The sequence below is a fragment of the Anoplopoma fimbria genome, chromosome 17, assembly GCF_027596085.1.
Source record: "Anoplopoma fimbria isolate UVic2021 breed Golden Eagle Sablefish chromosome 17, Afim_UVic_2022, whole genome shotgun sequence".
NCBI classification, from domain to species: Eukaryota; Metazoa; Chordata; class Actinopteri; order Perciformes; family Anoplopomatidae; genus Anoplopoma; species Anoplopoma fimbria.
Genome location: NC_072465.1, coordinates 7491833 through 7506390, shown reverse-complemented (window position 1 = coordinate 7506390; position 14558 = coordinate 7491833). Strand labels below are relative to the sequence as shown.

The window sequence follows — 14558 nt, the reverse complement described above, 5'->3', positions numbered from 1 at the left end:
GTTGTATAGGGGTGTCTGCTAAGTTGTTTGAAGCCTAAAATAACACAGCACACGCTGCATCGTTTCCAGATGTGGGGGCAGACCACCGACTCGGGGATGGCCTCCTGAAATGTCTGAGCTTGGGGGAAATTCTGCCTGAAAACAAAAATAAATAAAAAAAAAAGGTGCAGTAATGAGCTCCTGGCAAAATGGAGGAAAGTGCCATCCCTAATCACTGTGAACATAGCTCTGAGCATGGCTGTGGAACAGGAAAGGCAGAGACAGGATGGGTGTGCTGGCCTAAAGGCAGCCTGCTTCTCCCTCTGCCCCTCTGCTTCTATCTTTAGGCTGATGGAGCTCACAAACTCTCTCTACCATAATTATGTCTATAAGCTTAATGCAAGCACAAAATTAGTTAAATCTGTTTTCTTTCGCTGTTTAAGAACTTTATTCTCTCAAACACATGGGGTGTTTCACGCACACTAAATGTTACATACAGTAGCAGCCTTCTCCTGCTCAGGGAAGAAGCAATAAACTAACATGTGCACACAGAAAAAAAAAGAAAACCCCCAGTGTTACCACGATGCTTTGGCTCACGCTGTTCCAAACACAAGTTCATCAGCGCTGTTCACTGTGTAACAACATGTGTTTTCCACATGTGCCAGTGTGCTGCCGGTTGACAAGACGCAGCTTCTTGAAACCAGAGCACTTCTCTCCTTTCAAACAGCCAGACACAGAATCAGGTATCCAGAGAAGGCTAATTATGAGCAAAGTGTAGAATCAGCATGCAGTTCAATAAGCATAATAATAACAATTTCATGTCTGCCCTGCAGCTACAGAGTCAGACCCAAGGCAACGGCACTTGTGGAGTTACTTTGATGTGAAAGAAAAAAAATGATAGAAAAGCTGACTTTACTTCCACCCCCTCCTCCCCTCCCCTCCCCTCCTTTTTTCTTTTTCTTTTCTTTTTTATAATTCACACACAAAATATGTCATCTCATTAGCATACGAGTGTCTCCGTCACAATAGTTGCGAATCACACAAGACGTCCCGGTGTGAATAAATCAAATGTGGGCTTTGGTGATGAAGAATGTGCCAGTTGTCCCTTGTTGTCGTAGTAAATGAGCCCGGTGCCTCATCCTGACACCGCTCTACCTCCGCTACAGCAGCCTGGCACCGCAGGTTAGAGCGGCAAGTCCCCTGCAGCTGCTCATAATGTTCCTTTTTTTTTCTCCTCTCTGCCACAGCCAGGCCTCCTCCCCCCCCAACCCCCCTGCTTTATCCCTGCTCTGTTTCTGTAATGAGAAATTTGGCAGATCTCATCTCTTTAGTGGCTCTTTTGCCCAGGCTGTGAGCTTGGAGGGAGGGAGGGAGGGAGGGATGGATGGGAGGGGGAGCGCTCGTGTTTTTGCCTTGTTTACAAGTGACAGCGTTATTATTCTCATAAGGGCTCTGTTTCTTATCACGGTGTTGTGGCGAACGCGCCCGCCCCGCCGCTCTCCTCGCGCGCCTCTCCTGCCAGCGCTTTTCTTCCCTTTATTGACACTTGGTTGAAAATATGCATTAATTCTGGAGTTTAAAGCGTGTGAGGTGGTGTCTGGTCGCTGTGTTTGCTTGAAGTTGATTAATGATAGAAGCCGGCTCGGGGTCGTCCTCTGGAGACCCGCCTCGCAGGTTGTGCATGTTAACGAGCAGGAAGGGGAACACACAGCGCGCCGCTGATCCGCCGCCACCAGGAGGCTGACAACGGCAGCCCACTCGCTCCGCAGAGTCCATTCTCTCCTCTCCTCGTCTCACGTTGTTAATCTTCCTCATTTATCAATTCTAAGTGAATACCCTGTTGTCGGTTGCCATGAAAATAAAAATAAATAAAAAAAGCCTGCAGCTTCGCCGGGATTGGAATACCTCAAAAGAAAAGCTGAAAACTATCATCAGCACCAGTGAGGGCCCCCACTCACAGTGTCATTGAAGCCAGACATTTGTTTTTGTTCCCCTGTTTCTTTCTCTATAAACAGAATCAGCACAGGTCTGTGAGAGGTTGTAAAAGAATAGAAAGGATCTAAGAGAGTTAAGGATAGCTGAACTGTAGCCATCATTTTTTTTAAGCTCTCTTCTCCTCTTCCAGGCACCACATCAGCGTTAAGGAGGAACCACTGGACCCCGAGGACCACGAAGGGCCCCTCTCCCTGGTAACGACCGCCAATCACAGTCCGGATTTCGATCACCACAGAGATTACGACGACGACCAGGGCCACGACGACATGCTGTAAGGCTAGCTCCGCCCCCCCACTAGCCTCAGAGGCAGAGGCAGTCTGGGTCATCTGGGAGACCGAAACGCTCCGCAGATAACAAACACTGAACTGCAGTCTCAGCCACTGATGACAGCTCTCAAATGTCTCCCGAGTTCACTTTTTTAGTGCCATTACAATACATAGCAAGAACACACACACACACACACACACACACACACACACACACACACACACACACTTACACAAAAAAACACAGAATACGCCCCATATGAGGGATTTTCTTTTTTCCTTTCTTTCTACTTTTGATTTTAAGTAAAGCTTAAAAAGTGAAACTTCATTTCTACTCATGTGTTGGATGGACTTGTTTGGTACGGGGGGGGGCAACGTTTTCACAGTCAGAGACCCTCGCCGTGCAGCCAGGACGGACTGCAAGAGGGGCTGCAACCCTCCCCCACCCACCCCCGCACCCTCCGCTCTCTCTTTCTCAGACTCACACATCTGACCACAAACTCAAGAGAGAGAGAGAGAGAATGACTGACGTTTAATTTACACCGTGTGAGTGTTTGTTTGTGTGTGTGCGTGTGAATGAAGCGAGCGCGGATCTTCTGTTCATTGTCACTGCCTTCAACACTTCTCATTGGTTTGATTCCATCTCGGGTGGGTGGGAGGTTGTTTTTTTATTTGGGTGTACTTTATTGTTGGGGGGGATGAGAGGTTATTAGATATCAACATATTGTGTCTTTTCCATTCAATGCTGTTGTCGATGTCGCATCTTTATCGTTTCCTTGAACTGATCAGACCTCATGCCCATGCTGTGGAGATTCTGTGTGGTCAGCACTTGATGATGAATGTTTATGATTTCCTTTCATGTTGTTCTTTTTTTTTTTTTTTTTTTTTTTTTTAAACACACACACATGAAGCAGAATGTCACATGCCAAGTAGTATTTTTCTGTCATTTATTCCACAATCTTTTGCAAAAAAACAACAACAAAAAAAGTCACCACTCTGACGCGTAGCCCGCCCCTCACACCCCCTCACCCCCTCCTGCCTCCCCCTCCTGCTCATGAAGTCCACTGGCAATGCACTACTCGTAATGAAGGCTCTCTCCACGCATCAATGAAGTTTAATTTAAGATGCGAATGAATGACAGAGAAATCATGCAGGTTATGATTTATCCTTATGAAATTATGCTTCAAAACAGCCCCTCACGGCAGAGCATGTAGAGCCGCAACAGAATTTCTCATCACTTACTAGCTCCTGGTAATTTAACTTTTTGCTTTTTGTTCTTTTCTTTTTGTTCTTTTTCAAAAGCAAATGGAAATGTCAGGTGTGCGCCGGGGAGATAATGATTTAGACCAATTAATTGTGATTCCTGAACACAACTTGTCACTGTTAATCAGACTTTTCCACGCTGCAGTTCCACTCGGTGCTTGAAGACAAACGTGCATTCCCCGTAGTTTTACATTTTTACCAGAAATGCTCTTTTTTTCCTTTTTTCATCGAGGGTAAAAACCCCAAGACTTGCAATAAGACCGAAAACATTGCACATTCCAGCATCTTGCCAGCCATCGTTAAGGGCCCAAACATACAGCACATGCCATTTAGTGAATGTGGATACCTCGACGTTCAGTGTCACCCAAAAAGCCAATAGTTGTAGTTGTAGTTCACCCAGCGTTGAACCGAGTGGGATCCACATTTGGTGTTGTGATGCAGCAGCAATTCCAGCTTTGGTAGGGAGTAAAGATTTTAAATAGACCATGAATTTCAATTCAGCAATCAACCACTTTTTAATTTTGTATTTATTATTAGTATTAGTATTATTTTATGTTTTATTTGGCTCTTTTTAGTTGTTGATGTGTTTTAATATCTTGTTCTGTGACTACCAAAGATAAACTACAAAGTTGTGTGTTCCATGCAATAGCAGATAAGGCCAAATATCTCTCCTCCATTCTCTCCTACTGGGCGATCCCAGCAGCTGGGATCGAACCGGTGGCGGATCGAATCGAGGGAAATGCTCCTCAAACTGGTGTTTTCATTCATTATTATTATTTTTTTTATAAAAACCAAAGGGGTGTCTCGAACAGGACAGCTGCAGTAATATTTGCAGTGACCAAAACTGAATGGGAGGCGCCGGCAGTCAAACTACACTATGACCAAATTAGTGGGAAATCTTTCTTTGTCTTTGGGCCAGTGAGTGGAAAAAAGGAGCTTTTTGGTCAGGAGCAGGTTTGTGTGCAACATAAAGGGTATGTAGATTAAATCAATGAGGAAAAACATATACCGGTAAATGGGAAAAGCTTTGCAGAGAACAATGTGAAACGGATTCTATACTTCGACTGGACCACACGATGATTCAATGTTTCTCTTCTTTAATTCCTTTTCTTTTTTTTTTTCATTTGTATCCTTTGAAATGATTGTATGCCACTTTTTAGGGGTTTTTAGCGTCTTTTGGCAAGACTTTATGATTGTGTTTAGTTTCTGTCAACTTATTACTTTTTATATTAAAAAAACACTCCTGTCAACTAATAAGCTGGGTACAAGGTACTTTATGGCAGTTATTGTTATTTTTATTATATTTTCTAAGTTCATGGCTCATTAGCTATAAAGAGGAAAAAGGGCAATCTGTGGTTTCCAGAAGTTGTATTTAATATCCAGGCAGCTGTGGGATGGGTCAGTTACAGCCAGGCTGGGATCGTGAGAACAGGGCCGAGCTCATCCACAAACCCCCAGTCCTCTGGCTGGTTTGTTTGGTATTGAAAAAGGGGGGAAAAGCGCTGGTAGATTAGAACATTCTCAGCATGTGTAGCTTGACATTACTAAAGATAACAGCATGAGAAAAAAACGTTTGTACGCATACCTCAGTTCAAACCTATAGGGAATGATTCAATTAAATGAGAAAAAAATAAACATTTCACTCAGTTGCACTTAGTTGTATGTCTTGCATGTGTAGTCTGATACTGTAGAGAGAAAACTACAAAAAAAACAAGAGGAGAAAAAAAAAGCAAATGAAATTAGAGCTTGTTTATCTTAAAGGTTTCATCCTTTTCTTTTTTCTTTTTTTTTGCCAAACCAATCCAAACCTCAGGCCTTTTGTTCATGGAAACATCACCCAGCTGTGTGTGGCACCATTCATCCTGTCAAAGTCTGTTCTCCGATGGGTTGTTTTAAGGGCGCTTCAATCTTTAGGTTGTACATACATGTCGGTATAGCCTCTGTCTTTTTCCTCTCTGTTTTTCTTCTTTTTTTTTTAAGATCAAAAAATACATTTGTGTTATGATGTTTGCTTTATCGCGACTGCTTTGTATTAACTATGAAATAGCTATGAGAAAAAAAAAACTGCTGTATGTATTGGAATAGCAAACTGTGCTGCAAATGTATTTTACTTAGTAATCCTTGCTTAAAAAAAAAAAAAAAAAAAAAAAAAAAAAAAAAGGAAAAAAAAAATCACATCATCCACGCAGCCATCTGGGTGAGCTGGGTAGGGGCAGGCTGGGGGGGAGATTATCCCCGACTTTGGATTTTAAACTGTAATATAGAAAACAGACTTTTCTCTGTTATCATTGACCTAAGCATTTTGTACAGATTTTTTTCCCTCTTTGTGTTAAGCTGTTTTTTGATACTTCCTTTTGATGGTCCAACCACTGCCTTCTGTGGCTGTATGTTAAAGATTACTGCGCTGAGAAAAAGGGCAGACAGGTATATTTCCTCTACAAGACGGAGATATCTTGCATGACTAATCCCAGGGTCACAGAGATGGGGGGTGGGGGGGTATGTTTTAAGTGGTCAGTAATAATATAAGGGTGTATCAGTCTAACGATATTTTATATGAAATGAATAGGAAAAAGAAAAAATATGCAGTGCCAAGATGTAAAGAATATTGTTAAATGCTGTTTTTTGTTCTTTTTTTTGTTTGAAAAGTTCATTTCACTCACGCATCAAAGATGTGTCCTTCTCATCCATGTCACGTAGGTAAAACACACATTTTGTTTGGCATCAAGATATTTATATTTTTATCTCAAAGGGTCATTGTAAATGAGTCAAACCAAGCACAGCAGGCAGGTCAAAGGTCGGACGCTGCTGGAGACTTTAACGTCCTGCAAAGACTGCGGCCGTGTGGCATCAGATCCCCCCGACATCACACACCGGCACCCAAGCTGAAAAACGCCATTGTTTCATCCATCACCAACCATCCAGCTCGCTGTCATTCCGTCCCGCTCTCTCTCCCTCTCTACCACCACACTTTTCTCCAGATGGAGGGGGAGGGAGAGAGGAGGGGAAAAGAGGAGAGACATGGGGGGGAGTGCAGCCCAGGAGCTGTCACAGAGCTCTCATCTTGCAGCAGCTTTTCTTTTTCTTTCTCTCTCTTTTCTCTTTGAAGATGTACTCTGTAGTTTCTTTTTCCCTGTTTTTTATTTTTTATTTTTATTTTTTTTTATAGAGAAATATTATTGCTCATCACTTCCATCAGTCTGTAACCTCCTCATCATTCCTCGTCTGTCTGATACAGACCACTCTGTTGTAGTCAGTGGCGATGACTGACGTGAGCATTCTAAACATGCAATAAAATGCTGGTTGTTCAGATCTTTTGCTCCACGTCTCTGGTTGTTTCTAACCGTTTTGTGAAGGGTGGCAACACGGAGCTGCATATTCAAACTGTATCACTTGTGATTGAGCTCTAGTGCAGAATGCAGAATTAAGTACTCATCTTAGGTTTGAGTATATTTACTTTTGGTTTTGATTTGCACATGGAAGATGCACTTTTTGCAAAACGTATAATGCTTCATTATGCAAAACAAAGGATTTGTGTGTAGCTGCAGTGGACTGTAATATCAGTTAATGCATCAAAAGTGCAAAAATGCATATCTGACTGACACAAACTCACATTACCAGATATATCATCACGTTAAAGGAAACAGAGCATGAATAACCTCCCTCTTTCTTATCATTTTGGCCCGAAGAACAGTTTCACACAGACCTGTGTTTGTCATCTGCGCCAGGACTCTCATCAGCCTCAACATTAAATTGTATCGTAATTAAAAAGAGACAGTTAAACTGTCTTTTCCTAACAGCAATTTAGGTAACCGCATTTGATAAGCTATAAATTGTAACAGCATTAAAATTCCAGAAATAATAGAGATATGGATTTGGTGACTGGAGCTAATGCTGATGACCAGGACTTGTGTTTTTACGACGGAGGCACAGGTCATGTTGGCCACTAAACAGCAGACAGAGATCAAGTCTAAGCACTTTTAATCTTGTGAAACAAGCAATTACAAATAGTTGCATTGATTTGTTAAAAAGCTTTAGGTGACATAAATCGTTTCTTGCTTAGCCTATTGCTGGAAAACATAAATGTCAAGTGTATTATTAATTAAGGCCTTTGAAAGACAAGATTTAATGGAAACGATATAAAATCACAAGCAATCTCTCTGTCGGCAGTATTTCACCGGATGCTCAGGATTCATGTAAATCAGTGTTGTTGTCATGACACTGATCACAAACTGGATCAGATGACATAAAGTAAGAGGGAACACACACTAATGGAAGGTGTTTGGGTTTGAAAAGCACCCAGAGCAGAAGCATTCACATAAATTAATCGCACGGTAACTTTCAGAAAGGCTTTAACATATGATATTATTGTAGATCATAAATGTGGATGAAATATTATGGGAACAGTGGGTCTCATTGGATATATTGGTGCAGTGACATGATCAGCTAATACTAGCCCCTCTACACATAAATCTGATTCTCCTTGCAAACCATTGACAACAACCCAGGAGAACTTGTACAAAACTTGATAAATTGATACTTTGTTGGGAATCCCAAATATCTAAAACACAACCGAATACAGAAACACAGTGCAAATATACTAAAACATTAACAAAAACAGACACCCGCTGCAAACGCACTGTAATTAGCAACACATGTCAAACGGAAACTGTTTCTAGGGGACACTAAAACGTGATGCGCGTGGCAGTGACACTTGATTTTTACCTAAGTTTTGGCTTCTGAAATTATTGAAGTCAGCTATCCATCAGTGGTGTTAACATTTTTTTTTTTTGGTTAGTTTTATCATTTAGATTGCATGGTTTAGGTAGAAGTATATGCTGTTAGCCTAGCGTTAGCTTTTTCCCTATTATTAGCCGGCTGAATTAAATAACCAGATGAAATATATACGATTGCTGGCTATAGTTACTTTCAAGATCTGCCACCAATTAACATTCAAGGATGAAAAATAACTTTTGAATGAAGCAAACCAGTGCTTAAGTATGGTTCTAGTTTTCGGTTTTCTGTGAAGGTCAGTTGCCAAACATACTTTCTCACATACTTTTTGCGAGTGCCATAAAGATAGTTTAGTTTTTTTCTGCTACAGTTTTGAGGTGTCCACCTCTGACATTTCTGCCTCAAGTGGTGGTGGTCAATAACACAAAATCTGGAGTCTATCCAAAGTAATCAATACATATAGTGATACTAATGTACTATCATATTGGAAAGAGAGAATGCATTTTCAATCCCACCAACTGAAAACATTTAACATGTCTTTACACAATACAAAAAAATTGTGTTTATTGTGTTAATTCTCTGAGTTGCACATTCAGAACTTTGATGCAATCTGTGATTTTAAATTCTAGAGATGGAAGTTCAGCATACTGCCCTAACAAGCTATTTAGGAGGATGCAGTACCTATTATTCCCTGACTACAAATCTGTAATTGAGTGATTTTTTCTCCAACCAAACTGGCACCAATGAGCACAACACAAAACATATTTGTATCGCTGAACAAATTACAAAGTTATTTTTTTCTGAATTCAGGAAAATGTAGGTATAATCAAATTTAAAATATTCATTGTTAGTCAAAACTTTGGCTTACTAAGTCAAAATACTGAAGAAATAAGTTAAAAATGTTTTGCCTTGGTATCTCATTATTTGGACTACCTTTTGAGCTACTATGATTATTTTTATTGTTACCATGCATAACTACTCCATAATTTTTTTTCTAAAAACAAGGCAGAATGGAGCTTCTATACAATCCAGAGGTATTGAACCACGCATATTAATTATGTGCGCACCGCAAATTAACTTCCATCCACCTCAATGGTATCTTAAAACCAAAACTATCTACAAGCCTAGATACCACTTGTGCTAATTCCTCATCAATCACACATATTGCTATTTAACCTATTAAAGTGATGCTCTCTGCTCTTCTTCTCTGTCGTGCTCTACAGACACCAGACGGATCACCGGTCCTCTCATTTAGCTCTGTTAGATTGCAAAAACAAACATGGACGGCCGCTGTTCACTTTATCCTAATTGAAGTGTGGCACAGCCTCATCCATTCACACGAGAGCTTCAGTCAAATAGTCAAAGCTGGCAAACTCCCAACATTGCAGTGAGGCAATTAGCAGTCCTGCAGTGTTTGTTATTCATGGTTTGATTTAAAAATGTGTTTATTAAGATGGGCTGCAGGCCCTGGTGTGCAATAGACCTGCTTGTAATTAGATTCCAATTATTTGTCTGTTTCTGATATTGTAAACTGGCACTTACCACATCAGTTAAATTGACACACTGCACTGCTTGGTTTACTCGGTAATTAAAATGTGTTCTGTTAATTAGATGATGACCACTTTATTCCAGGGCTCTTGTGTTTGGGCTCCTCGGCGGCTCGCTGTTTGGATCATGAGTTGCCAGACGCTTCCCTAATCAGCCCTTGTTTTGTTTCAATTACCACCTGCTGTTCAAAAGGCATGCCTCGCTGCCCCCGCCCCTACGCACACACACACACACACACACGCACACACAAATACACGTACACAACAATAACACAAGGCACGCTTTACTACCGGCTCCAGCTCCAACACAACAATCAGTAATTTGCAGCTGGGCCCGCTTTCTTCTTTATTAGACGGCACAGCTAGGTATCCAAGAGAGTCCAAGCAATTAAAAAGGGAACTAAAGGAAGATGAAAGAATAAAGGTACTTATCACATCAGTTAGCGGGCCTCGTGTGAGTAGCCGATGGTTATTATGCTCATTGAGTAAACAGCTGAGATGCTCAGATGTCTCCTTCTCTTGGTAACAGAGGGTTAAGGGTGGGGGAGCTGTTGGATCCACTGATGAGTTCACTAACTGATGATGACGAACAATATCATGCAGGTGCTGGGATGGGAACTGGATGTGGACTGTGTTGGGCCAAGATACACTCACTCATGTAGTTATGGCAACCCAAATCCCCAAATTTCTTCTCCTATTCTCTGAAATCAGTACGTTCTCAGCCAGACTCGTCAAATACGTGCGCTTGGTCAAACCCTTTGGCGTACCTCTTAAACGCACTGGATACCCTTTTAGTCTTATTTTTCAGCGTGCAGGATAATCCGAGACTTAAATACGTGGCTAACGTTGTGAATTCTAACAAATCAACTTGATTAGGGTTAGGAAAATATCCTGGTTAGACGCAAGAGAGACATGTGGAGCCTCATAGTTTGACACGTAGGGCTACTGAAGTTGGGAGTCACACTGTTGCACTGCGCGACATGTTACTTCATCAGCAACACATTCTGCAGTTTAATTTGACTCAATCCCACATGCACTGTCTTGCTGCCCTTAAAAACCTACTAGAGCACCAAATATGTGTTAATCCACAGCTGAAAATAGTCACTTACAAGTGCACAGTTTATCGTTTTTGAGTTAAAAATACAGAGCTCAGCTGTTCAAAGAAATTACTTTGCCTTTTTATAAATGTGCATAATAGGAACCATTGATCTCAGGTGTGAGGGCTAAAGAAAGTATTGACAGCTGGGATTGCAATAAGCAAAATATAGAATATTGCCAGCATAATCCTTTAATGAGTTGTTTAAAGAAAAATGTGGATGAGGGGTTTTTAGTCTTCCAGCATTCAGCATTCAGTCATACCAAACACTACCTGGCACACTTTATCAGAAATGTCCTTTAGATTCCATTGGTTCTGGAGAGAAAGATACACTCAGATCAATGAAATGAGGATTAAAAAAAATATTTAAAAGGTGCTAAATTCAAAAATTAAAGCATATGTTATGCCTTCACACGGCTCGCAACGTAGCGACGGCTGAGCAGGCGGCTAGACGCTAACAGCGCAAACATTGGCAACAGTGCTGACAGGGATAACAGTGTTACCCTGGGGGGCATCGGTAGGTGGGTGCTTCACTACCCCCATCAGCTGCAACCTCTGATTGGGCGCAGTGTCGAGCAGCAGCTGTTGAGCTATAGCAAGTGGGGCACGCTCACATGCACTAACGTGCACTAAAGGCACTATGTACAACTATGTAACTATATAAACAAAGCACAGAGAAGCTCAGATTACAACCCACACAGAGGGGGAGTGACTTCATTTTCTGCACAGGTAGACATTGCTCCCCTATATCTTTACATAGCAAATATAGCAAAAGTTGTTTGCTGCTATTTTAATGCTCTGAATATCTGGGTTGATATATAAGAACCTTTAAGGTGAAAATTGAGTCAACAATGCTTGAGACTTCTGCAGCCATGTTAAAATCAGTACACTTTAATACAACATAATGCATCATCACATTGAACCTGGCCATGTGGAGCAGGTGTGTAGAGCAGAGCCTCAGGTTGATCCTGGTCCGGTGTAAACAAAGTAGCTCCCATGGTGAACTGCATTCACTGTCCGACCTGCAGCCATGTGCCAGCATCCAGCATTAATGTAAGAAATGTTTTGTTTGAATAATTGAAGAGATGCAAAACAACATGAATAATTGCGTCCCGCTCTCGCACTTTGTGTCATAGTGAATTAACACTGCTGCTGGGACCATTTCTGAGAGAGATGAGAGATATCTCATCTGGTTTTAACGCAGCCTGCAAGCCATGTTTGGAGCTAATGTTTCAAGACGTTTTTTACATTGGAAAAATACTTGTACTGATTGCAATGTGTTTAACGGAATAATTTTGGGGAAAAAAACACATTTGATTTGTTATTGGTGTTAGTTCCTTGAGAAGATCAATACATCCTCATGTCCGGGTGCTAAATATGAAGCTACAGCCTGGACCCAGTTAGTTTAGCTTAACAAAAAACAGGAGGAAACAACTAGCCTGGTGCTTTACAAAGATAACAAAGTTGGAGTTATAACAGGCTAGTTGGTAGGTGTATTTTGTCGTTTTTTACATTGAGCAAGGCTAGCTGTCCCCCCTGTTCACAGTTTTTATGCTAAGCTAAGCTAATCGGCTGCTGGCTGTAGCTTCATCGATCTTCTCATCTCACTCGCAATTCTAGAAATGTCACTCGATTCATTTTGAACAAACTAATAAACTCTGACATTATTTCATGTAACAACAACACCAAAGCCTTGTCACAAACCATGAAACCACCTACATTATATATTCAATACATACTACACTATATGCAACTACATAATCCATATTTTCTTAAATAAAATGGCACACATAGGCCTACACAAGCTGTCATTTTATTTTTGATTTAAAAGCATCACTCATGTGGAAATTTAAATTGTAGTTCTGCGGTTCTCTGACAGATTAAAAGAAAGTGCATCATTTTAAACTGTAGATAGCCTTCATTGCCAATAGTCTGAATTTCTATTCTCTTCTCCCCTGCTCTGATTCCTATATGGGCGTTCTCTCCTTCCCCTGTGAATGCTTTTCCCCCTTCCTTTCTGTCAAAAAAAAAGCTATCATTTAAACATGTCATGGGTAGTGTTTACCTGCAGTGAACCCTGATTGAGAAAGCCTGTGACTTTACACTGATGCCCTCCTAATCTGTATGACTGGCATGCTAATTTCTCTGACGCTGCCATTCAAAACACAAACATGAAATGTTGGTTTTAGAACCGGGAGACCTGGTAGAGTGAATTTCAAGTGCTTATTCAAATATTTCATTAAAATGTAAATTTTTACAACGCCGTACGTCTAGCTGTGCACAAGGCATGACTTAAGAAGTTATGAAGTTATAACAGCATTTCTCTCTCTGATGCCAATTAACTGGTGGGGGGACTATAATGTCCTTACCTTGTTTTATCGCTGCATAACAGCGCGCCAACAAATGCATCACATGCAACAGGAGTTTCAGGTATTGACAGCTAAGATTGGTAGACTGGAAGAAAAAGAAAAAAAAAACGAAAGTCAAACATGAAGCCTCCTGGAGAGTGGTGGCTAATCAATTCTCTTATCTTCCCAAAGTGCAAATGAAGTGATTAAAATTAAGGTTATGCAAAAGAAAAGAGTGAGAGAGAATTGTAAATGAGTCTTGGCCACACAGCAGGTTTATCTCTTGTCAGGACTGGAAAACTACAAACTGAAAGTACACCACTTGGTCGGTATGGATCCAAAAAAAAGGCAGTGATGATTTCAGTTTGTATACCTGTTTGTGATATTCAACCACTCTGGATTAGCTCATGTTAAGAGTTAATCATTAAAATAGTTTACTCTGAAAAACCATATGTCTGTGTGTTTTGAAGGGTCATTACAAGTTTTACAACTAAGAACTCTTTTTTTCCCAGGTTTACAAATACATACAGCACATATCAGATCAGGTAGTTCATTTTTTTATTTTGTAATCCAAATTTAATTTCTTGATTTCATGTGAATTATTAGATGTGACATTTTCATCAACCTTTTTTTGAATTGAGATTGATTTAATAGATTAGGTAAGATTTTTTTCAAAGTCAAAAATGGTCAGTGCTGTAACCCTTAGATGTGGGTTGAGAATGACAATTTATTATCGATATTTTCTTTGCCATATGTCATATTATATAATATGTCATATTATAGGCATTTGTCAAATGCTTAGAAATGTTCATTTCTTATTTACCTCTTTAACTTTTCAGTACATAACGCTTTTGAGTTATTACTTTCCATACGCAACTGTGACAATTTATAGAAACCTTTAATACCCACTGGTTATATTTATATTAGGTATATATACAGTATTTACACCTGAACTAAGTCCTCCGTTATGTAGTGTTTTATGAGGTGTTTTGCATGAAATATTCTGCAGTCACGCACATAAAATCCCCTGCAAGGTTTTTTCCTTGTCAATCAGTTATTCATCATCATAAAGTGTGTGCTTGCCAAAAGATCTGTCAATGATAAAACAATGGCATGTTGACTTTTAGGGTGTCCGTCTGGCGTATATTTGCAGTTTACCTGCCTTGATAAGACACTGAAACTTTAGCACAGAACCCCCGGGCTCATATCGCTCCAGGTTCTTCACTCTTCGCCTTTTATTTCTTTATTTATTCTCTCATTTTTAACTTGCAGAGGGAAGAAGACAAAATGGTTGCAGGTGGTGATGAAAATAAGAGCCATCCATCATTATTTA

The 14558-nt window shown here is 40.5% G+C and overlaps 1 protein-coding gene across 5 annotated transcripts in view; it reads left to right on the top strand.

Annotated features, from left to right (window-relative positions):
- foxp1b (forkhead box P1b) overlaps nt 1-3121 on the top strand; it is a 149544-nt gene extending 146423 nt beyond the window's left edge. For all 5 annotated transcript variants that reach the window (XM_054617894.1, XM_054617896.1, XM_054617895.1 and 2 more), the window contains one exon: nt 2105-3121. In XM_054617894.1, coding sequence (XP_054473869.1) covers nt 2105-2249 — 145 coding nt within the window. In that variant the 3' untranslated portion in view covers nt 2250-3121. The remainder of the gene's footprint in view (nt 1-2104) is intronic.
- Nucleotides 3122-14558: the final 11437 nt, after the last annotated feature.